At 28.6% G+C, this 24,021-nt stretch overlaps 1 protein-coding gene and 1 long non-coding RNA gene across 2 annotated transcripts; one reads left to right on the top strand and one right to left on the bottom strand.

Annotated features, from left to right (window-relative positions):
• Nucleotides 1-3,015: 3,015 nt before the first annotated feature.
• Nucleotides 3,016-4,822, bottom strand: LOC108488430 (uncharacterized). Its single transcript, XR_001871756.2, has 2 exons — nucleotides 4,602-4,822; nucleotides 3,016-4,294 (listed from the first exon to the last, which is right to left on the bottom strand). It is a non-coding gene; the product is annotated as an uncharacterized LOC108488430 (long non-coding RNA).
• Nucleotides 4,823-13,826: 9,004 nt separating this feature from the next.
• LOC108488897 (glycerol-3-phosphate acyltransferase 5-like) lies at nucleotides 13,827-15,714 on the top strand. Its single transcript, XM_017793174.2, has 2 exons — nucleotides 13,827-14,541; nucleotides 14,630-15,714. The coding sequence occupies exons 1-2, from the start codon at nucleotides 13,975-13,977 to the stop codon at nucleotides 15,545-15,547; spliced, it is 1,485 nt and encodes a 494-aa protein (XP_017648663.2). The 5' UTR covers nucleotides 13,827-13,974; the 3' UTR covers nucleotides 15,548-15,714.
• Nucleotides 15,715-24,021: the final 8,307 nt, after the last annotated feature.

Genomic DNA, 24,021 nt, shown 5'->3' with positions numbered 1-24,021 from the left:
AACCCGAAAAACTGTGGAAAAAATTATGGAAAACTAAAAAATGCATGAAAGACCAAAGGTGACAATCGACGTTACATGAACATGTGTCTAGCACTATGCCCGACCGTGTGAGCAGGCCCATTTTCATAGCTCGTGTGCTCATCTATATTCACAACTCGTGTAAGCAATTTTATCCTAAGTATCCAAAGTAAATTCGCTATAGTTCTTCATTTAATAAATGAAATGTTATGAATTGGAATGGAAGTAAACTTATGAATATACATATATGTTCTCCTTGATTTGAGCATGGATCCTTAGGTTCTTAATGCCAAAGATCTTATATGTTCTATTTTTAATCTCATGCTATTGAACTAACCATTTTGATGATGGCATGGATTGTTTAAGGTGTCTAAGGAATTCAATAATTCCTCTAATTAAGTTTCAATTCTTGAATATATTATTTGTTGGGTAAATTATGTTAATTTGGTACCAACTTATTAAGCATTATGTATGCTGATTCTTTGTAGATCATGGGTTTGTTTGTTGGGTAAATTGTATATTATTCATGTTTGTATATGTATATGTATATCAAAACTTGTATTGACTAATATCATATATATTTATATGTGTTTGAATGAATTCGTTGCTATTATTTAAGTGACAATAACTCAGTTATTGAATTAAAAAGTAAATATCATCTTTTATAAAACAAATAATTATAAACACAAACTATCCTCCTTTTAAATCCACTATCCTAAAATCAATCGATTTATTTTGAAAAAACAAAACAAAAATGTAATATTTTATTAATATAAATATAATTTTTCAACCGCCAAACAGGTCTCACTATATCTAATATAAATGGAAATTTTAATCAATGTTTTAACTATTAAATTAGTGGTCGATCAAATCATCAATTTGATTCTTAATCTAATAATTAAAATATTTTAAAAATTAAAAAATATAAAACCAGTTAAATCTTCAATTTTTTATTCCAATTTTCAATTTTTTACCACCTTCAAACAGTTACTTAGACACCGATTCAACTCGAAAGAAATTGCTCGGTTCCTTCTCATGCAAACAATGCGTAAGAGACTATCCATATATACATATACGGTAATAATACCCATACTTTCTTTGGCACATTATTATATCAACTACTTTTCACATAATAAACTATCCAGTAACCCAAGTTAGTAACCTAATTAAAGTACGTTAAACCGATGGCCGCAGTCTCCATTAAGTTAAGCTTCAGAACAACGTTTTTTTCGTCCACAAATTTTGACCCAAGTCGATAAACTGCCTTGTTCTTGCATTAGAGAATAGTAAATCCGAACCATAACTCTTTAACCTTAAATTCTCGCAGTCCCTTTTATTTTCTCTCAAATCAAGGAGGGGGAGGGGGGATCTTAAGTTTTTGTATGACATTTTGTGTGCAAAAGACGGCTATGGAGTACTCAATTGTTTCTGAGTTTGAAGGGTTGTTAATTTTTCCTTTGGAATAAACTTCATATTGTAATTACCTGCTACCAGTTCTATATATTGTATCTCGATTGGAATTATATATACCGATTATTATAATATATATATTTAAAATTAATCTACGTTTGAAGCTCAATGCCACGCCCAAGATGTGGGTTTGAGTCATAGAAATTATTATTAATTTTGTGAGAGTTAGTATAAAAACAAATCGGACTTAATACATCATTTAGTATATGAGTTTGACAATTTTTTTCTAATGTGGCATCTGTATTATATTTTTTCTTTGGTATTTGTATTTGACAAAAGTTATATATTTTAGTACAAAAAAGGGTGATAACTTCTTAATATTTAATTCAGATTTTAGGGTTGTTGTGAGGAAAGATAATAGCTAATATTATTAAGTTTGAATTTTTCATGATTTTGTTAATATAATAAATTTAGCGTTAATTGTAAATTTGTTTAATTTTATGTTCAACTTGTCAAATAAAGTCCAATAGATGTGATTTAATTCGAGTTTTAAGATAGTTTTGATGAAAATTAATTCCTAATATTATTAGATAAATTATGAATTTTATTAAATCAACTTAAAACTCGAATTAAATACTAAAAATTAACATTGTTATCTTTAGGTATTAAAATGTATAACTTTTGTCAAATATAGATATCATATTGGACCAAAAATAACATAAGTACCATATTAAATAAAACTGCCAAACTTATATACTAAATTATGCATTAAATCGAAAACCTAATCTATGTTTCAAGATTTTAAAAAGAAATTCGAGTAATCAATCTAATTTTTATATCATTTTTTATTAGCCCAATATTCAATTAAACATATCCAAAAGTCAAGTTATGAAGTTTGATTCAAAAATATGGGAGAATTTGAAAAAAAAAATTAAAAAAAATAGTAATCTCAGAATATAAGCTTAGACAAATATAATAGGCACATTTGAAACGTGGGTTCGGCTTGGGCTGTAAGGCCAAAATTTGGGTTGAGCTTGACCCATTTTTAAACATTGTAATATACTATTTTATTCTTTTATTATATAAATTATATCATATAAATTTTTTTAACATTAATTTTATTATAGATTCTTTTCTTCCACCCTTAAATAGGAGGATAATGCGTTTTAACGCACTCAAACTATGTCCTCCTGCATAGACGATAATGTCGATGTCAATCAAGTTAAGACTCAATCAATATATATGACTTATGTCTATGGTAACATATTAATATTAAAAAAGTTGTCTTGATTTAAAATTTTAATTAAAAAGCTTATAGAATTATTAATTATTAAATTAAGAATAGCAGGCCTAAAAACGGATTTGGATTAACTATTTACAAATAAGGTAAATTATATAGTTAGTCGCTCAACTTTCAAAAGTTTTCATTTTGGACATTGAAATTTTAGTCATGCAACTTTGATAAATTTTTATTTTGGCTACTTATTTTATCTTTTTAATTTTTTAGAATTAATTTTTTTAATAAAAGGAAAAAACCTGGGTTTATAGGAAAAAAAATTAGATTTTTACATAGAAATATCTTTTTAATTTTAGTGGCATTGGTGGATTGTTCAAGGCATCAATCTTAATCGCTGCTTGCAAGATAACCTAAGATGGTCTGACGGTTTGCATCTCCATATCGACTGAGACAACTTCTTCCCCCCTTGGAGTGACTAGAATAGAAAGTTCAGAAGAGAGGTAAGAAACAAGAGGTATCGATGTTGTCTAGGTTACCTCCGGTTATGATGTGCCTTGGGAAGTGAGCATTTCCCTGTTTTCACCATCATCCCTCTGAACTTAGGGATTGGATGTCCCCTCACCAGTTGATTGTTGTGATTGTTGTTGCTTTTCATACTCTCCAACAGATGTGATCTTTACACAGGCCATGGTCAGAGAACATGAGATTTCTTATAGAGAGAGTTTGGGTTTTATGAAAGAGCCAAGAACTTGGAAACAAGAAGGATGGCAAGCTTTTAGGGAATTTAGAGATTCAAAATCAACAGCAAAAATCCCAAAGGATATGATTGGGCATTTATAGCAAGTAAAGTTGTCATTTCCCAAAATATACATGTTACCTTCAAAAAAAAAAAATGGAGCCAAAAACATTATTTTATTAGCCTCCAAAATTTCAGCGAATAAATATAAACATAATTATCGCAAAATACACCAAAATGGCATAAAACATAGTCGTGTGGATGCCTTCCAAAAGGGTCAACCCCTTCAAGCTTGATGTACCCCAACTGAGCTTCTCAAGCTCTCAAACCTATTTGAAATTAAGGGTTTGGTGAACATATTAGTTAACTGGCCTTTAGCGGACACATACCTTAGCTCAACAGGCTCATTCTCAACCAACTCTTGAATAAATTAGTGTCTGATATCAATTTGCTTTGTTCTTGAATGCTACACAAGATTCTTTGAAATGTTTATTGCATTAATGTTGTCACAATAGGTCGTGACAATAGGTAATGCAACCCCAAAGTCCTCCATCATCTGCCTCATCCACAGAAATTGAGCACAACAACTATAAGTAGCAATGTACCCTATGTAATAACCCTTTTTTGTCCGGGCCCAGAGAAGAACCAAAATAAAAATAAAAAACAACAGTTCATTATTACAAAGTCCAAATTACAGAACAGGCTACAGACCCAATACCCAAATTTGCAAGCCCACACATGAGCCTAAAATGAGGACCAAACTATGGCCCAAAATGTTTAACACCCTCGGATGAAACCCTAGGGTTTTTGAAACCTTAGGCGCCGCTCCTCACGTGGTGTCAGCGCGTTAAGCGCCCAAGACAGATGCCCCGTCCCATCACTCCTGTCAACGCCTGCAAAACAAAAACAGAAAGAGAAACAGAGGCAAGCAAAAGCAATGACAGTAGAAAACAAAGCCAAACACTGGCTAAATGGTACTAAACAGTAGCAAAGGCAGCGAGAATAGAAACAAGAAATATTAACAGCTGTAATATGGTTCGGCTATAAAGCCATGAATATCTTCATTGTAAAAAAAAATGACACGACAATATCAATAAAAAAAACAGTATTCAAAAGTTTTAAAAAAGGATTCTTGTTCTTTCCTTTTTGCGTTTTTTTCAAAAAAAATAAGATAGAAAATAGAAAAGGGGAGTTGTTTACCTGTTGCGCTGCCGTCGGAGGGATAGAAGCTGAAGGGTTTTCTTCCCTTTCGAAAACTTCCGGCGATTTTTCTGCGATTCCAACTCCAGATCGGAGTTCTACGCGGAAAAAGGGAGATGACCGGCGGTCCATGACGGTGTCGATGGCCGGACGGCTGACCGGAATTCAGAGAGAGAGAGAGAGAGCAGAGGGGAGCTCTCAAACTTTTTTTTAAGTGGTGTAAAAATGAATTTGTTTTAAAAAAAATTAACTTCTATAGACGTTCAAAAATGACGCCGTTTCAGGCCTTGATCCCACATGCCAAAACGACGCCGTTTGGCGTATGACCCGATGACCCGACCCAAGAAAGCTTATGATCCGCGTGTTTTTGGACCAAGGGTCTATTTGCGCCCTTGGTTCTTCCTCTTTTGAGGCTGTTTTAATGCGGTCCTTTTATTTTTTTCAATTTTGCCACAATCTGTTTACTTTATTTCAATTTAACCCCCGAACCTTTGGTAGACAAACACCTGAAACAGTGTCGTTTTGAAGGGTGGGGATATTTTCTACTTTTATCCCTCCACGTTGTGCGCGTATTGCAATTGAGTCCTCTCCTTTTCATTTTATTTTAGATTTCCCCCAAACACTTGTTTTGACACTCAATTTAGTCCTTTCCATTATTTTTGTTGTTTTATTGTTAAATTGATTATTTTAATATATTATTAACCATTGTTATTACATTCTTATTTGTATTTATTTATTATTCTAATACCATTATTATTTTATTATTACTATTATTTCTATTATTATTATGGCTATTGCTTTTATTATGATTATATTTTCTTTTGAGTTTTTTACTTATTATTTTATTATTAATTAATTTAACATTATTTATTATTATTGTTATTTTTATTATTAATTAATTTAGCATTATTTAATATTTCTTTATTCTTTCATTCATTTGCTTATCGTCATCTTTATTTGTTTTACAAGCTGTTTTTTTTTTTTTTTGTAATTATTTACTTGTTTGTTTTCCTACTATTTATTTAGTAAAATTCCAACTCTTTCTTGTAAATTTGTACTTGTTTTAAAATCTCTTCATATATTATTTATTTTTAACCATATTTTTACTCGTTTTAAATTTTCTTCCGTAAATCATTCTTTTAAAATTTACATTATTTCATGTCAAATGGTTCCATATAGTTCCAAATTAAATTGTTTTATACTTTATTGATTTTAAGTTGTCACATATACAGTTTTAAGTCATTTTCATGTTGGCTATCTTAATTTGTTCCATGTATTATTTCCCTCATCATATTTTGCAATTGTTTCTTAGTTTCTTTTTATTTCGCCCTTTGTGTTTATTTATTTTAATCATTTATTAAATTAGATTTCATCATTGTTATCATCATTATTCTTATTATTGTTATTATTATTTTTGTGTCATTGCCTTATGTTAGTTATTTCTTATTTGATCGTTCATATCAATAGTTAAAAATTATGTGATCATTGTGATCATTGTTTTCTTATTAGTATATTCATATTCTCATTATTTATTAATATAATAATCTTATTAGCATATTACCATTCTAAATAGAATAAATCTACATCGTTTGGAATTTCATATTTATTATTATTTCATCAAAAGAAAAATTCTCTTATAAAGGCAATATTTCGTGTTTGGGAAATTCGAGAGATCGTGCCCTAACGTGCTGGGTTTCGATTTTTTTCGTTTGACCCAAATAACCGAATAACCTTTTAAAGTTAAAATGCATGAGTTTTAAAAATCAAAAGACAAGCTTATTCTTGATAATTTAAAATATCGCGTCCTAACGTGTTGGATGTGACCTTTAATTACTTCGAGATAAGAAGGTCTTTAGCATCCGCTTCGATTTATTCAAATATTTTTGTAAAACGAACATTCATAAAAAGGGATCATAAAAATTTGAAATAAGACAATATTTCGTGTTTGGAAATTTCTAGAAATCGTGCCCTACGTGTTGGGTTTCGATTTATCGTTTGACCGAATAACCGAATATCCTTTTTAAAATTTCAATGCATGAGTTTTGTAAATCATGAGATGATTTTGGTATCGAAGGTTCGAAATGTCGTGTCCTACGTGCTGGATGTGATATTTTATTTCTTCGAAACAAGAGAATCTTAATATCCACCTCGAGTTATCCAAACATTCATAAAAGAGATCATATTTTAAAATTTATTTTAAAATATTCTCAACTTTCGACATCAAGACATTAATTAATCAATTAGGTACCAATTTGGGGCGTTACGAGGTGCTAATCCTTCCTCGTACGTAACCGACTCCCGAACCCGTTTTTTCAAATTTCGTAGATCAAAATCGTTGTTTTAGTAAATCAAAATATTTTATTAAAATGACCAAATTTCTAAGTGATCCGATCACACCTAAATAAAAAAAATTGGTGGCGACTCCCAATTTTCGTTTTCTTTTCAAAATATAAAGTCGATCCCCGTTTTTCAAAAAAACAGTTTCGACACCCTACTTAAGCTGTTGAGAGATATCGATCCTTGCTTTCTGCTATACCATGAGACAAGATTGCTTCCCAAGTAAAAACATAATCTAGATGTGCTTTTATGATCATTTATATTCCCAACCCAATCAGAATCAATGTATCCTACTAAGCATAATTCGTTTGGCTGCCTTGACTTGAGATTCTTTTGGTTTGGTCTGGTATCTGGCACAAGCACCAACACTAAAGCACAAATCAGGACGATTGGCTATGAGATATAGAAGACTGGCAATCATGCTCTTGAATGTGTTTAGGGAACTGGGCACTCCCTCAACATCTCCGCACACAGTTTCTCATTGACAAACATTTGTGTCTTGGTTGGCTTAGAGTTCTCAAGTTCGAGCTTCCTCACAAGATTCCTTGCATATTTCTAATGTGATAAGAATGTCTTATCTTCCAATTACATGATTTGTAATCCAAGGAAATATGATAGCTCCCCTACCATGCTCAGTTTGAACTCACTTTGCATGATCTTCACAAAGGAATCCTTAGCAGCAGTTGAAGTAGTACCAAATATTATGTCATCCACATAAATTTGGGTCATGGTTGTAGTCCCTCTATGCCTTTGAATGAACAGTGTCTTGTCCACAAAACCTCTCTGAAAACCTTGGCCAATCAAGTATTGAGACAGCCTCTCGTACCAAGCTTGAGGAGCTTGTTTCAGTCCATATAGTGCTTTACTTAGTTTGTAGACATGATCTGGGTTAGCAGGATCCTCGAACCTTTAGGTTGAGCTACATACACAAGTCTGGATTTGTTGCAAGTGATATTTTCCTACTCATTTGTTTTGTTTTTAAAGATCCATTTTGTACCAATTATGTTGCAATCAGTGGGCCTTGGCACCAGCTCTCAAACCTCATGCCTCTCAAATTGTTGTAACTCCTCTTGCATGGCCTGAATATATATATTTATTAAGAAAGATAAAAGTTAGTCAATTGTCAATATAATAATAAACAATAAAATATATTTTCTTCAATTCATATACATATCATATAATAATAAATTTGACACACAACAAGATCTTTAATTATTTTATATAAAATAACTCTATTAAATATATATAATTTATGCTTTTATAAGACAAATCTAAATTGTGCTGTTATCCTTCAAAAGTAAAATGAATCATTACATTTGAAATTAAAATATTTATAACTTAAAAAATTTAACTTTATTTAAATTTATTAAAACCTGCTCGGCAGAATCCGAACCCAAATCCAAAAAGATCTGAGCCCAATCCGAATCCACCTATTTACCACCTCTAATTCAAATCTAATTCAATCCATATTTTAATCAAATTTAAATTTTTTACCAATCACATTTTTTGGTCTAATATTTTATTTAAATCTTTTCAAATATTGAATTTACCTTCAAGCTTCAACAACTAATTGGATACTCGACTTTTAAATAAGTTTAATAAAAAATCTTAAATTATTTAAAAGTTAAATTCGATGTTAGTATCAATTGAAAATTAAAACACAAACTCTATGTAACCCTCTTATGGGGATGTTATGACATTTTCCTTTCGAATCACTAATCTTTTATTTTAATGGGCCATACACGTACGCCATAGCCTAATAAATGAATAATGCAAATGAAAAAGATGTTTATTCATCACAAATCAATTTATACTAAAATATAATTCATTCTCAAAGATTGATTGTGTTCTAGTTATTAAAGATATCCATGGTGATATCAGAGGACATTCAAACAAATATTTGGTGATGCGAATTCAAAAATTGTGCAGACGAGAGTGGAGAGTGATTATTTAACAAATACCAAGAGAGATGAATTGCGCCTATGATATTTTAACTGACCTGATGAAAGGTTTTTCAATTGGTGTTTGAATTTTTCATGTTGTTCCTTTATTGATTGATGATCAAATACGATTAGATAGATGTTTTATGTTATCCAATCCTATTGCTACTACTCTTAGTTCATAATTAATTTTTCTTTTATTTTGTTACCAAAAAAAAATTAAGAAATTAAACAAATGGTATATATTCACTTTAATTTCAATTTTCTAACCAACCTTACCTAAACTTAGGCAAGAAATTTTTTCCTTAAAAACTTGAACAAATAAACCGCCATTTTTTTCCCTTTAAGAGACACCAAACATTTCAAAGTTTTTCTAACCTACTTTCAATTCTTCTTCCAAGCTTCCCATAACCACAAAAATAGCTTATTTGCAGCTGCTTTATATAAACTAATTGAGTAAGTAACTGGAATTGAGATTTCTAAAGTTTTCTAACTTTTAAGGGATGAACAAGAAAGTACAGGTTTGCTTAGTAGAAAATTGTGGTTCAACCCATATTTATGTGACTTCTGAGCTAATTTTGCAAATAAAAATGGTGGTTTATATCAATTTTCTTCAAATAATGATGTTTGAGTTTTATAATAATAAAATTGAAAATTGCAATTCTAATTTTATCCAATAATTTTTTTCTTTTTTTCAAAGTTAGTATATATACATCAATAGGTATCATTGATTTTTTTTTTCGCATCATTACAATTAACCATTATAATTAACTTGTTCACCAGATTTACATAAATGAGACTCGAACTATAATGTTTAAAATTTTAAGACTTTAACCTTATCATTAATTATATTTAAATTTTAATATGCCAATTTATTACAAAAATCTTTTAAAAAAAAATTTAAAAGTAATCATATATATATATAAGTAATTGTTTATAAAACCATTCTAACAAGTTTACTTCTTAATATTTTATAGATAATTATTTGATAAAGTGGCAATGAGATTTTTAATTTCATAAGTGAGTAGAATAATTGTAGTTTTAATTTATATTTAAAATTAAATATAAAAAGATATATAGTGATTTTTTAATCCCACTAAAATCATCATATAGGTATATCAATATCAAATAATAATCCATAAAATCTTATTATTTATAGATTAATGTGCTTAAAACTTGAAGTGTGAAATAATTATATACATACAAATATATATAGGGAAGCCAAAAGATTTTTGGAGAGTCAAAATTGAATTATAATTTTTAGAGATAAAATTGTAAATTTATTAATGTATTAACTTAAATTTTAATACTTTAAACGAGATTGAATTAGATTATAAATTTTACCATTGTATTAAATTAAAATTTTATATTTTTTAATGAGACTAAGTATAAATTTGTCATTCTGTATATATATGGGGAGATGTATGAACTTTTGTGTATTAAAAATTCCATTTCTTCTTCAATACTCAAACTAAGCTATCAAATATTCAATATAACCCTTTTGTATTTTTTTAAGAGAAAATATTTGGTACATTATTAATGAGTTTTAAATCCCACAAATAAAGTTAAGGATTGACAGTATTCTATAAATGTATAGTAAAATATTAAAATAAATATTTTAAAATTATTTGTAAAATAAAAATGTACTACTAATATACTAAATACCCATCCTTAATTAAAATACATCATAACAAGAAGTCAATATAAAATATAAAAAGAATATTATGAGAAAGACAAACTATAGATTAACCCATTAATATTGGTTGGGCCAAGAGTTGAAACAAACCCTAACTTATAGTAACTATAAAGACCATAGATAGGGATATGTTGATGTTGGAATTTTATATTTATATTTATTTTTATTTTATATTTATAAGAAGATATCATTGTAATAACTAACAAATACAATTAATTGGATTTATTAAAAGAAGTTAGAGAACATCCCACCAAACATTTTGACTGCCAATAACACTGACAAAGACATGTGGATGTGTTAGAATGAAAACATGTTGATGCTGGAATTATGTTATTTATATCAATTTATTTTTTGGTTATATATAGAAAAGGGATATATATGATGGAAGTACAATAATCAAATCAATTTTGATTAAAAAAACTTAGTTTAATTAATTTGAATCTAATTAGATTCAATTTTAATTATAAATTATTCGAACAAATAAAACTCATAATGGTTTGATCTAAAATTTTAATTAATAAATTTAAATAATCAAAACTCAATTTTAAATTAACTCGAAGCAAAATATTTATACTTAGAAATTACTCAAAATAATTCAAACCTAATATACAATTAAGACGTGATTAAGATAGGATTAGACATATTAAAAGGAGATTGGCATAGCTAGACATAGAAAGTGGGTCCCTACCGTTTAGGTTCTCTAACTGTTGGGTTTCTCAAAAAAGATTTGACCAATGGTAGGCTAATGGGTTAAGGACTTGGAGGCATAATGGGTAAACAACATTATCCATTGAAATTTAATTAATTTAAAATTTTTAATTTAATAAGTTAAACAATCCTTTATTTTTTTTCCCGAAACAGGGTATCTATCGCTAGTTTCGCTAGTTTTAGTGATTAATACTTTTGCCGCAAGTACTTTTTAAAGAGATAAATAATTAATTACGAAGTTTACTTCATTTCAATGAACAATGATCGAAAGTAAACTTAATTGAATAGTAAATAAAAAATTTGAATCTATATTAGTATTATGAATTGAAATAATATATATTCAAGAGTTAAAATTTGTTTTCACTCTCAATAATGAGTATAATATTTGAATTTGTAATATCTAAATTTGCAAATAGCATATTTAATAATAATATGTTAATTTGAAAGTAATTGCTACGTAACAAGTTTAAGCAAAAGTGTTTACAGAAGTTGGTACTTCTCCGAGCACTAAGATAGCACAGAATAAAACAAGGGACAACAAAGTTTGTTTACACAGTTTTGTTTTCCTATATTTGTGAAGCTTAGTTCGGAGAGAAATATCTACTATCTTTAACACTTACAACAACTTATCCTAAATCTATCACACTCTAGTGACAATTTCCTCACTTTTGTATCTTTTAAGACCAAGACTCTCCCCACTAAAATTACCCCTGTGAACTTAGCTTGTAAAACCACAACACACCAGTTTTACAATCAAACGCACTCACACAAATAATGTGCCTTACTTGAGCAAATTAAATGATCTTTATATTCCATAAATAAACCTATACAAGTATCTCAATTGTATAAAACTTTTCAAGATTGGTTAACATAATCAAGATTTATACCAATCCCTATTATACAACAAATTAACTTGCTGAAGACAATATAATAACAAACAATGTAAACAAAGACTCTTGGCAGCTAAGAATTCAATGTTCTAATCTAATCCAATATGCTCTCTCCAAGGGATTAGATAGGTATGATCCAATCCGATCTGACCCACCAAATATGTTTCTCAAAGGGATTAGATAGCCACATCTAAGGGCGTTCAAATTTTGATTAAAATCGAATTAACCAACCGAACCGATCTAATTTGGTTAATAAGTTGATTAACCGATCTAATTCGGTCAAAGGTCGACTAATGATTTTTTTGGAAATTTGATTACCAGTTAATTTAGTTCGAAATCGGATAATTAACCAAATTAATCGAACTTAATAATTAATAATACAGATTATATGTAGTCTTAATTCGGTTAATTTGGTTATTTCAGTCAAATGACCATTATCAATTTATTTATTTTTATATGTTTTATACTTATTTTAACAAAAAAAATAAAAATTTTGGTTAATTCGGTTAACCAACCAAGTTAACTGAAATATTTCAGTTCGGTTAATTTGTTAAAAAAAATTCGGTTCGATTAACAGTTAAAGGATTAAAAAGTTCAACTAATTCAGTTAATACTAGTTCGATTCGATTAACTAAACGGTTAACCGCTTCAACAAAACTAACTACATCACCAATTTTAGTGGTGGAATTAACACGGTGGAGATCTTTAAATAAAAAATATAATGACTCACTATCTTAAAATTAAAATATAAAAACTAAAATTGAAATTTTAAAATAGTAAACCAAGAAATAATTACATACAAAATCTATCCCTTCAAATCCACTACTTTAAAAACTATCAACTTAGAAAAAACTAACTAAAACTATAATACTTTTCATTAATGCAAATATAATTTTTCACCCACCGAGTGGGTGTCAATATATCTAATATGTGAAAACTTTAATTAATATTTTAATAATTTAGTTGATAATTAAATTGATCAGATTATTAATTTATATTATAATTGAATTGAACAATTCACTCGTTAATTTAATAATAATTAATTAATTAATGAAATTTTTAAAAAATTAAAAATATAATTTTTAAAAATTATAAGCCCAATTCAACTGTTAAATTTTTATTTTAGTTTTGAATTTTTATCGATTTTAAACTGTTAGCTCAAAATCTACCAAATTAATAAATCAAACCAGTATTATGAACCTGAATTTAATACTTTATTGACGAAAAAGAGAAAAAGATAAATGGCGTGCGGCAATAGTGGAGGGTGACAATACCCCCAAAATGGAGTAGACACCAAAAACCATTCAATGGAGAAAGAAATTGCTTGGTTCCTTCTCATGCAAACAATACGTAGTGACCATCCGTCCATACATATGTATATATGTATATATATAATAAATAATACCCATACTTTCTTTTTCACATTATTATATCAAATAAAAAACCCTCAAGTAACCCAAGTTAGTAACCTAATTAAAGTTAAACCGATGGCCGCAGTCTCCATTAATTTAAGCTTCAATACAAGCTTTTTCGTCATTAAATTTTGACCCAAGTTGGTGAAGTTAAGTAATCAATATTCGTATATTAACGTGGCGTATAATCCTTTATTCTTTGCGCATATATATATATATATATATAAGAGAGAGTAGTTGTGAAACTGATAAACTGCCTTGTTCTTGCATTAGAGAATAGTCAATCCAAACCATAACTCTGTAGCCTTAAATTCTCACAATCCCTTTCATTTTCTCTCAATCAAGGGGAAAAAAATAAATAAAACCCAAGTTTTTGTTTTGATATTTTGTATGCAAAAGATGGTTATGGAGAACTCAATTGTTTCTGAGTTTGAAGGGATTCTTTTGAAAGACTCGGACCCTTTCTCCTACTTCATGTTGGTTGCATTCGAAGCCTCGGGTTTAATCCGGTTCGCTTTGTTGCTGTTATGTTGGCCGGTGATTCGGTTTCTCGATGCGTTGGGCATGGGTGATGCGGGGTTGAAGTTGATGGTCTTTGTTGCAACGGCGGGGCTTCGGGTGTTGGAGATTGAATCTGTGTCTAGAGCTGTTTTGCCTAAGTTTTTTATGGATGATATTGATATGGAGGCTTGGAGAGTGTTTAGTAGGTATGATAAAAGAGTTGTGGTGACAAAAATGCCTAGGATTATGGTGGAAAGGTTCGTGAAAGAGCATTTACGAGCCGATGAGGTTGTTGGAAGTGAACTTGTGGTGAACCGATTTGGATTTGCTACAGGTTTAGTTGATGGTGATATTGGTTTTATCTCGAGTAAAGTCGCCAAGTTGTTCGTAGACGATGAGCCTAGTTTAGGACTTAGAAGAGCTACGTCAAGTTTTCAATTCTTCTCTATATGCAAAGTAAGAAATTCATGCAATGTGTTTAAATCCATTGCATTTTATATTTTTTAAATAATTTGATCCTAACCACTAGATTATTGACATGCAGGAACAAATGCACCCACCATTTATCACCGTCGAAAATTGCCACGACCACAAACTCCTTCGTCCACTACCCGTAATCTTTCATGACGGTCGTCTCGTGATGCGGCCAACACCTTTGACCGCTCTATTAATCCTCTCATGGATGCCATTGGGCATAGTACTAGCAACGATTCGAATTACTATCGGTGTAATGCTTCCGATGCGAATCATCCCCTATGTGACCCCTTTATTTGGTGGCAAAATCATCGTCAAAGGCAAACCACCGTCACCCATCTCTGGTAGCAACTCCGGCGTCCTATTCGTTTGCACTCATAGGACTTTAATGGACCCTGTGGTCTTATCCACTGTCCTCATGAGAAAAATCCCAGCAGTCACATATTCCATATCGAGATTATCTGAAATCCTATCACCTATACCGACGGTAAGATTAACAAGAATCAGAGAAGTCGATGCCCAAAAAATCAAACAAGAACTATCCAAAGGTGACTTAGTAGTTTGCCCAGAAGGTACAACATGCAGAGAACCCTTTCTATTAAGGTTCAGTGGCCTATTTGCCGAATTAACGGACCGAATAGTCCCGGTCGCCATGAACTATAGGGTAGGGTTTTTCCACGCAACCACAGCCGGCGGGTGGAAAGCTTTGGACCCGATCTTTTTCTTCATGAACCCTAGACCTGTCTACGAAGTGACATTCTTGAACCAGTTGCCAGCGGAAGCTACATGTTCGTCAGGTAAAAGCCCGCATGACGTCGCTAATTACGTGCAAAGAATCTTGGCCGCTACGTTAGGGTTTGAATGCACAAATTTTACAAGGAAAGATAAATACAGAGTATTGGCCGGGAATGACGGAACAGTTTCATGCACTTCTCTCGTTGATAAAGTTAAGAAGGTGGTGAGCACATTTAAACCTTTTCTTCAATGAAAGAAAAAAATATTTTTTTTTGTTAATTTATAGGAATAACTTTAATTAATTGTGTTTTTTGGGTTGTAAATTATTGAATTTTTTTTGTTTTGGATTTTTTTATTTGTGGAATTGTTGAATAACTTGTAAGGATGATTGATGTTAATTAAGTTTATATTTGTGGTTAATGTTGTTGATTGTTCCATTGGAATAAATTTCATATTAAGAATTTTATTTTGTTGTTGTAAATTGTAATCACCTTCTACATGTTCTATATATGTTAAATGGCAATTAAACATGTTCAAAGAGTCAAGTTACAATTTATCTGTTTAAGCTCAAAATTTTGTTTACACAAAAATATTAATTTAACCATTAACGGAAGAAGATTGAAGACGACGAGAGTTGGTCATTCTCATATATCTTCGTACGTCTATTGCGCGCGTTTCTCTTTATTCTTCTACGCATGGAAGCTTGGGATAGTCCAAAGTGTAGGTTGCACTACAAGTTTAAGAGTTAATTGCAACACTAATCCCCAAATTATAATTTCCATTTTGAATTGATTTTTAAATTTTAAAATGTTCTAATTATATTCATAAACTATTGATGTCATATCAATCAAGTTCTTCCAATGCCAAATCTAGAAATTTTTTTAGTATGGGACGAAATTTAATTATAACTTTTTCATAAATCAAAATATAAGTTTAGTACGTATTAATTTATAAGTCATTATTTTGAAGGAGCTAAACATTTTTTTTATTTTAGGGAGATAAAGTGTAATTTTACTATATATTATTTATTTATTTATTTTAAAAGGATTGAATTGAAAATTTTAAATTTTTGAGGGTCAAAGTGCAAGTGTGGTTGCATGTGATTCCAACAGAGCTTCAAGAAAGGTTCTTTTCTGATAATTTTCAAGTTTGGTTATCTTCTAATCTATGTTGTCATTTGAGATTGCAGGACAGTGTAGTTTCTTGATCATCCCTTTTTGGATTAATAGTCTTGCGCATCTGGAAGAATAGAAATCTTTTTATCTTTCAAATGTTACATGGTCAGCAATAGAAGTTGTTAAAGTCTACTTAGTTGGGCTCAGTAATTCGAATTTCATCATAATGGATACAAGAGCAATACTCTGAGTCCAAGTCATAATTCTCATGCCAATAGTACGTGAGTTAACTTATTCACGGATGGCGTAATTGCAAGAGATATGGGGAACGCTTCTGCTGGAGGTATACTGTGGGATCAACTTGGAAATTGGATTCTGGGATTTAATCGGTACTTGGGCAAATGTTCACCTTTTGAGGCTGAATTACGGGACATCCTGGATAGGCTCCTTGTTATGCTTAATAAAGGATATAAACGAGCAACAATTCAGACCGATAATCTTGATGTGGTGGTTGAAGGATTCAAGTATCACCTTGCTTAGGAGGCTTCATTAAAGGGTAATGGCAAATCAGATATGTGCCTAAAGAATACAACATAGTCACGAATTGATTGGCCAAACTTAGCCTAACGTGGAAGTCGAGCTTACAAGTTTTTGATGTAGCCTCAAATGAAATCCTTGAGGTCTTACAATATGATAAAGTGTGCTGTGCTTTTAAGCAATTGAGTTGATGTAACTTGTCTTTTCCTTTTCACCTAAAAAAAATTACACAAACTAATGAATAATGTATAAATATTAATAAAATAATTTTTGAAATTAAACATAATAATTAATAATACATTTAAATATGTTTAATTTTTATCAAAAGAATATATTTTATTTACCATATTATTCTCTTAAATCTCATGTAGATTCTCTTATATCTTATTATTTTGTATTAAGTAAACTCAATTGAACAACAAGATGGAGTCATCGAACTTTGTTCTAGATCATTATTATCCCTTTTATTATTTAATCAATTCAATTAGTTAATTTTTTAAAGAAAAAATAATTAATATTCATATAATTAAAATAAATATTATGATATGAATTTATTTTGTAATGTGACATAATTATATTTAGTACATATTATATTATATAAAATTGTATAAATACATGTTTAAGGACATATGATATATTAATTGGAATATAATTAAATTATGAATGTAAAATAATTATTATAACATTATGATATTACAAAGTGCATTGCAACCTGAACTTTAAATATGTAACTAAATCAATTAGACTTACTCTTACAAAGAAGAATTTCTTTTACTCCCCAATCTTAATTTCAAATAAGTCATTCTTCCTCGTTTGTTTCACTTTTCTTATCTTCTTTATTAGTGAAGCTGTGAAGGGGATTCTCGAGAAATCTCTTTTGCCAATTGATAATACGCCCAACTTTCATCATTAATTGCGCTTAATTTTGATAAATACTTGAATGAGATGTCATTAATTTGACGCTTATTATTTGATTTTTTAATTTGGTGTAAAAGAAAAATTTGAAAAGCTAAAAAGAGTCAAAGGTGTGAGCTGTTGTAAAAGTTTTGGGCCAAAGAACTAAATTGATAGATAAATATCTATTTTAAGATTTATTTGTAAAAATAATATTTTAAATTTTACTATTTTATCTTTTAATATTTTTAAATAAGTCTTAAATACTAGATTAGATTATAGGATTAGAGTTTTATATTTTTATATATACTAATATATATATATATGCGTAGGAGAGGGGAAGAGCCCGTGTGCTTTTGAACGGAATTTCAATTACAATTTGAATTGCCGTTCCGTTTCTTTTTGCCTGCGCAATATAATATATTTATTTTCACAAGTTGTTAAATTCTCATTTAGCTTTAGGTCTATAGATAATTTAGGAGGGAGTCGTGAGATCCGAAATCGCACTTAAAAACTTTAATTTTTGTATTTATTGTTTCTCTAGTATAGGAGATAGACATTATCTTCTCACAAAGTTGTATTGGCACCAAGTCAAAAAGAGCTCGTTAATTCGATGTTGATAAATGTATGGTTGGAAGAAATGATACAACCATATGTTGTATTCTGTTTATTAAGAACACATTAGCATGCCCAATTAAGTGGTTGGTTGGATTCGTCAAGGGAAATAGCAATTGGATTTAATTGATCCACGCAGTTAAGGCTGTTGGTTCGAGTTGAGCATTTCTAATTCGCAAGGGTACCAAAGAGTTAAATCGTGGAAACGTGTTTTGTGATTATTCATCCGGTAAGGGTTAATTGTTGGGCATTTCTATAATTAATTTACACACGGAAGGGTTGGTGGTTTTGAGGCGTGCTTGAACACTATAATTGACTTATCGGTTGAAGGAAAAAATTTATTATCAAGGATCAGTTCAAAACTGGAGCCAAAAATCGAGCTTGAAGCTAAAATATCATCACATCAGTCTATTCAATTTAATTTTGTTTCTATTTGCGTTTACTATTATTCCAATTTCAATTATCAATATTATTTTTACTTTTTTCAAATTTAAATTCTCCTTTTTATTTTTTGCACAGATCGTCACACATCGTGAGCATAACAGTTGCCTAGCACACAACTTATATTGCTATTTATTTACTATTAGGGTGTAGGAATATAATTTTTAGTGGATTCGACACCCATCACCAATCTAGTAGAATTTGGCATATGGGTTGTCATTTCCAGCCAACATGCCAAATGAAATTTGATATGTAATACATAACTAATATACCTTAATAATATAATACAAAATGTATATATTATAGTATACCATAAAATTAGTTACATGTTTAAGGTTTAGGTTGCACATCATGAATAGAATAATACACATTGTAATATCATAATGTTATAATAATTATTATACATTCACAATTTACTTATATAACAATTGGTATATTATATGGCCTTAAAAGTGTATATATGCTATTTTTATAATATAATATGTACTTACAATAATTATGTATGACACATTACAATATAAATTCATATTATAATATTTATTTTAATTATATAAATATTAGTTAATTTTTGTTTGCAATAATTTAACTAATTGAGTTGATCAAATAATAAAAGGGATAATTACAAATTTAGAAATTTTATCATTCCATCTCATTGTTCGATTAGGTTTACGAATACAAAAGAATAAGATTTAAGAGAATAAAAGGTTAAATAAGATATATTTTCTCATAACTTCTTAAGCATATTTAAACTTATCATATTTATTATTTATTACTATATTTAATTTTATTATTAATTAAAATATTTAATTATTATTATTTTGTGTAAATTATAGTTAAAGTTGAAGGTTAGTCTTCATGGTTAAAGCATTGTTTTAATTATTAAACGTCAAGTGTTTAAACATGATAACAGCAACCATGCCAACTAATTTAAGACTCAATCAGTATATTTTTAATCCTCAAGCATTAATAAAAGGATAATAATTAAAAAACATTTTTAGTTTGCACTTGAAAAACAGTTTCGTTCCAATTGTTGTCAAATTAGAACGAACAAATATGTTAAATGCAAAGTAATGCAAAGAGCAAAATAAAGAGAGAATTAACACACGAATTTTGCTAACATAGTCCAGATACAACGGTCTTACGTATGTGAACCTTACCTAGTTATTGATTTTAATCAACAATCTTCCGGATCACCTATTGACTTAAATCCAATCTATCCTTACACAAAAAAGTAATTTATTGTTATAATTAAAGTTAAACACTAGCCTTGATAGTTAAAGCATAGTTTTAATTATCAAATGTCATGTGTTCAAACCTTGTTGGTAGCAAAATTTTAAATATATTGAAACTAGTTATGCATATTCGGATAATGGACACCCAAGGGAATCTATCCACATTCGCTCTGAACCCACAGTGGATAGTAATTTTAATATTTGAATCTGAATATTATTTGAATCCACAAATTTCAGATTGGATGTCTGTGAATATTTGAATCTGCGATTTGAATTGCAATCCCTAAACCTAGGTAAGCATAAATTGTATTAATATCGTACATAAATCTAGTCTTGATCTAACCAAGCCTAACTCATAAACAATTTTAAATTCTCAATTTTCACTTTTTTTAAGTTAAACTTTAAAATTAAATTTTAAACTAATCTGACAATCAAATTAAAGTTTTTTATACAATGTCTAAACTATTAATAATCCCTTCCTAACCCTTAAATTAGAGGATAATACGCATTTAACTGCGCTCAAATTCACATCCTGCTATATATTATAACAACAACAATGCCAACCAAATTAATACTCAAACGGTATATTTTTAATCCACAAGCATTAATAAACAGATAATAATTAAAAAAGTCTACACTTAGAAAACAGTTTCGTTTCAATTGTTGCTAGATCAGAAACAAACAGAAATGTTAAATGTAAAGTAATGCAAGGAGCAAAATAAATAGAGAATTAACAGACGATATTTGTTAACGCAGTCCAGACACGCTACATCTGCAAGCCTCGCCCAATGAATGATTTTATTCAACAATCGTGAATGATAAATTTTAAATTCCTATTTAAAAGCTTAAATTATCCCATTAATTATCACGAGTATTTATCAAATAAAAGTATTCATAAATTAGTATTCCAATTATTCCAAACTCTTTCAAGAGATAAGAATAAACATTGTCTTTTCTTTAAACTTCTCAATATGATCAACTAAAAGAGGTGAAGAATCTTAAACTTAGCGAAAAATCAATTGTCGTTTTATCAAACATGTCACTCCTTAATAAGCTAAAGAAACAATGTCAAACACCCATGAGCCGAAACAACCCATAGCCCAAACAAAAAATTCGTTCTTGTTCTAACAAAACATGGAACAAACAAATTAAAAACCCAAACATAATCTTTAATAAAATTATAAAATGAATTAAGTTTTCTTCGGAATATTCGAGTTTAACCCGATTTATATACGGATCTAAAACATCCAACAAATATTTTCTTTTTTTGCTCATTTATTATATTTATTATTTCTCCACCTTTTGGCTTGTGCTCATAGTCAACAGCTAGCAATGGCCTGTCTCAATTGGCCATATCTTTGGCCAAAAAAATTGGAAAATAATACAATGAAATAAAATTAAATAATTCTGTCTTAACTAGCATTGAAATTATTGTTTGGTTCAACAGACAAATTATCTTTTCTTTTCCTTATAATTTTAAAATAATTGTCATACAAAAACATGTCATCATTCCATAATGTTGAGTTGTCAAAAATAGTTGAAATTTTAAGTTAATATATTGGTTATTAAAAATTTATAATTCAACTTATAGTATTCCTATAGAAAATTTGACTTTCCTCGTGATGCCACATGTTAATTAATTTAATTAATTGAAAAATATTTTAATTATTTATATTTATTTTTAAAGATTTTAATGATATTAAAATTACGCTTGTAAAATTATGGATTTAAAATATAATTATGTGTTTAAAAATAATGTACAATAAATAATGAAATGTATGATTTGAAACAATTAATCATAATAACATATAAAATTAATAACATAAATACATCATATAAATAATACTAAATACACTACAATTATTTATCACAGAGTTGTCATCAATTGTAAGTTAATGTCAAGTTGACTTGTGACACGAGAAAATTAACAACGTTATTAATATATACAACTGAAGGAGATAATAAATGTTGCATATTAAAATAAAAACGTATAAAGCACATCAAAATAAAGCTTTAGTTGAGTAATAAATTTAAAGGTTTATTAATCCAATTGGTGTGGGTTTAAATCCCACAATATGCATATTTTATTGATTTTTTGTTAAAATGAAAAGACTAAAATACCCTCAAATAATATGACTTATTTTAATTCTTAAAAGGTATTTTCGTAATTTTATTACCAAGTTGATGATGAGGTTGAAGGTGACACCAACTCAATTAGGGGCTTAATAAATTGATGAAGATAATAAAATTTTCATATTAAAATAAAATGTATAAAATATATCAAAATAAAGTTTTTGTTGAGTGGTAAATTCAAGAGTTTATTAATTCAATTAACGTGGGTTCATATCCTACTATAAGTATATTTTATTGATTTTTGCTAAAATAAAAGACTAAAATACCCTCGAATAATATGACTTATTTTAATTATACAAGAAAGATATGTTCGTAACTTCCTTACTAAACTAATGATTCGATTAAAAGTGGTATCAACTTAATAAGAAGCTTAGTAAATAGTATAAATATTAGTATATAATCTCTATTCCATATTTATTTTATTTTCTTTTCTTTTCCTCTCTTTTTTGATGAAAGTGATAGCTAATTAATCTTCAAATCATACAGATATTTATGTATAGAAAATAAATAAAATTTAACCTTTCATTTCAAAGATTTATTTTTCAAATTATAAATGCTTAATAATAAATTCGCCACCAATGTTTTCATGTTTTGTTAAAATAATTTTAATTGCATTTTTAACTTTTTTGCCATCAATTTTTATTCTTTTTCAAATTACTTTTTTTTAACAAATTTGATAAAAGTACATTAAAAAGTTAACGGGATGATATTGGAATCTCATATATGGAATGTTTTAATAAGATGTAATTTATTACTTAAATAACCCAATAAAATAATTACATATAGAAAATAATAAAATAAATAAATAATCCTTGAAATTAAAAATTAACTCTTAATTTTTCGGTTTGATTTATTAAATTATGTTTTTGAAACCTCTCAGTAAACAAGTGTATACATTCATTTTGAATCATTTTATGAGAAAATTACGTTTATTTTCTTTAAATTAAGAATTATTTTTTAATTTCATGTATGATTTATTTATTTTTTATTGTTCACATATAATTATATTATTGGGTTACCTAAATAATAATTTACATCTCATTAAAAACATTCCACGTCATCCTCGTTAATTTTTAATGGTACTTTCGCCAAATTTATTAGAAATACAATTATGATCATTTTGGCAAAACATATAAACACTAGTGACCTAATTTACCATTAAGCCAATTTTAAAATAGATAGATAGGATTTATTTTTAATTGTAAAAAAAGTTAGAAAAATAAATTAATTATTTTCATTTAATTTAGTAAAAAATCCTAGAGGACTAAATTGTCGATCCGAATTTAAAAATCCTTCGCGTGATCGTGAATTAAATTATTGAGACAAATTACTATTCATTTGATTTTTAAAATATATGTTTTTATATTAATTTTATATATTATAATTACATTTAATTAAAAATATTTATTTATTAAATAATAGCATACTACCCAAACGAGCAAGTGGTTAAAGTTTTGTATTGATATATCGAGATTCAAGGTTTGAATTCTACTATTAATATCTCCTCCCCTAAATATAATGTAAGCTCTAATTGTACCCAAAAACAAATTGATCCAATCGAATTACAATTGCAAGTAGTCTAAAACCATTATAAATACAATTAGATCAATAATCGAAACATATTCAGACTTAAGCTAGAATAAATCTAAACAGAATATACTCTTAGTGTTATTTAAATCTGAACAAAATCTCGACTAAGAATTTACATATGATTAACTGTATGCATAGTAAAATCGAATTAATTGACTGAATTAAATTAA

The sequence above is a fragment of the Gossypium arboreum genome, chromosome 10 (assembly GCF_025698485.1).
Source record: "Gossypium arboreum isolate Shixiya-1 chromosome 10, ASM2569848v2, whole genome shotgun sequence".
Taxonomy (NCBI): Eukaryota; Viridiplantae; Streptophyta; class Magnoliopsida; order Malvales; family Malvaceae; genus Gossypium; species Gossypium arboreum.
Note: the sequence above shows the minus strand (reverse complement) of the source record. Positions and strands in the feature narration are given on the sequence as shown.

Excerpts from the sequence above, each read along its gene's own strand:
- LOC108488897 (XM_017793174.2), top strand. The coding sequence starts at position 13,975 with ATGCAAAAGATGGTTATGGAGAACTCAATTGTTTCTGAGTTTGAAGGG. Across the intron at positions 14,542-14,629 it reads AATTCTTCTCTATATGCAAA|GAACAAATGCACCCACCATT; the intron begins GTAAGAAATTCA and ends ATTGACATGCAG.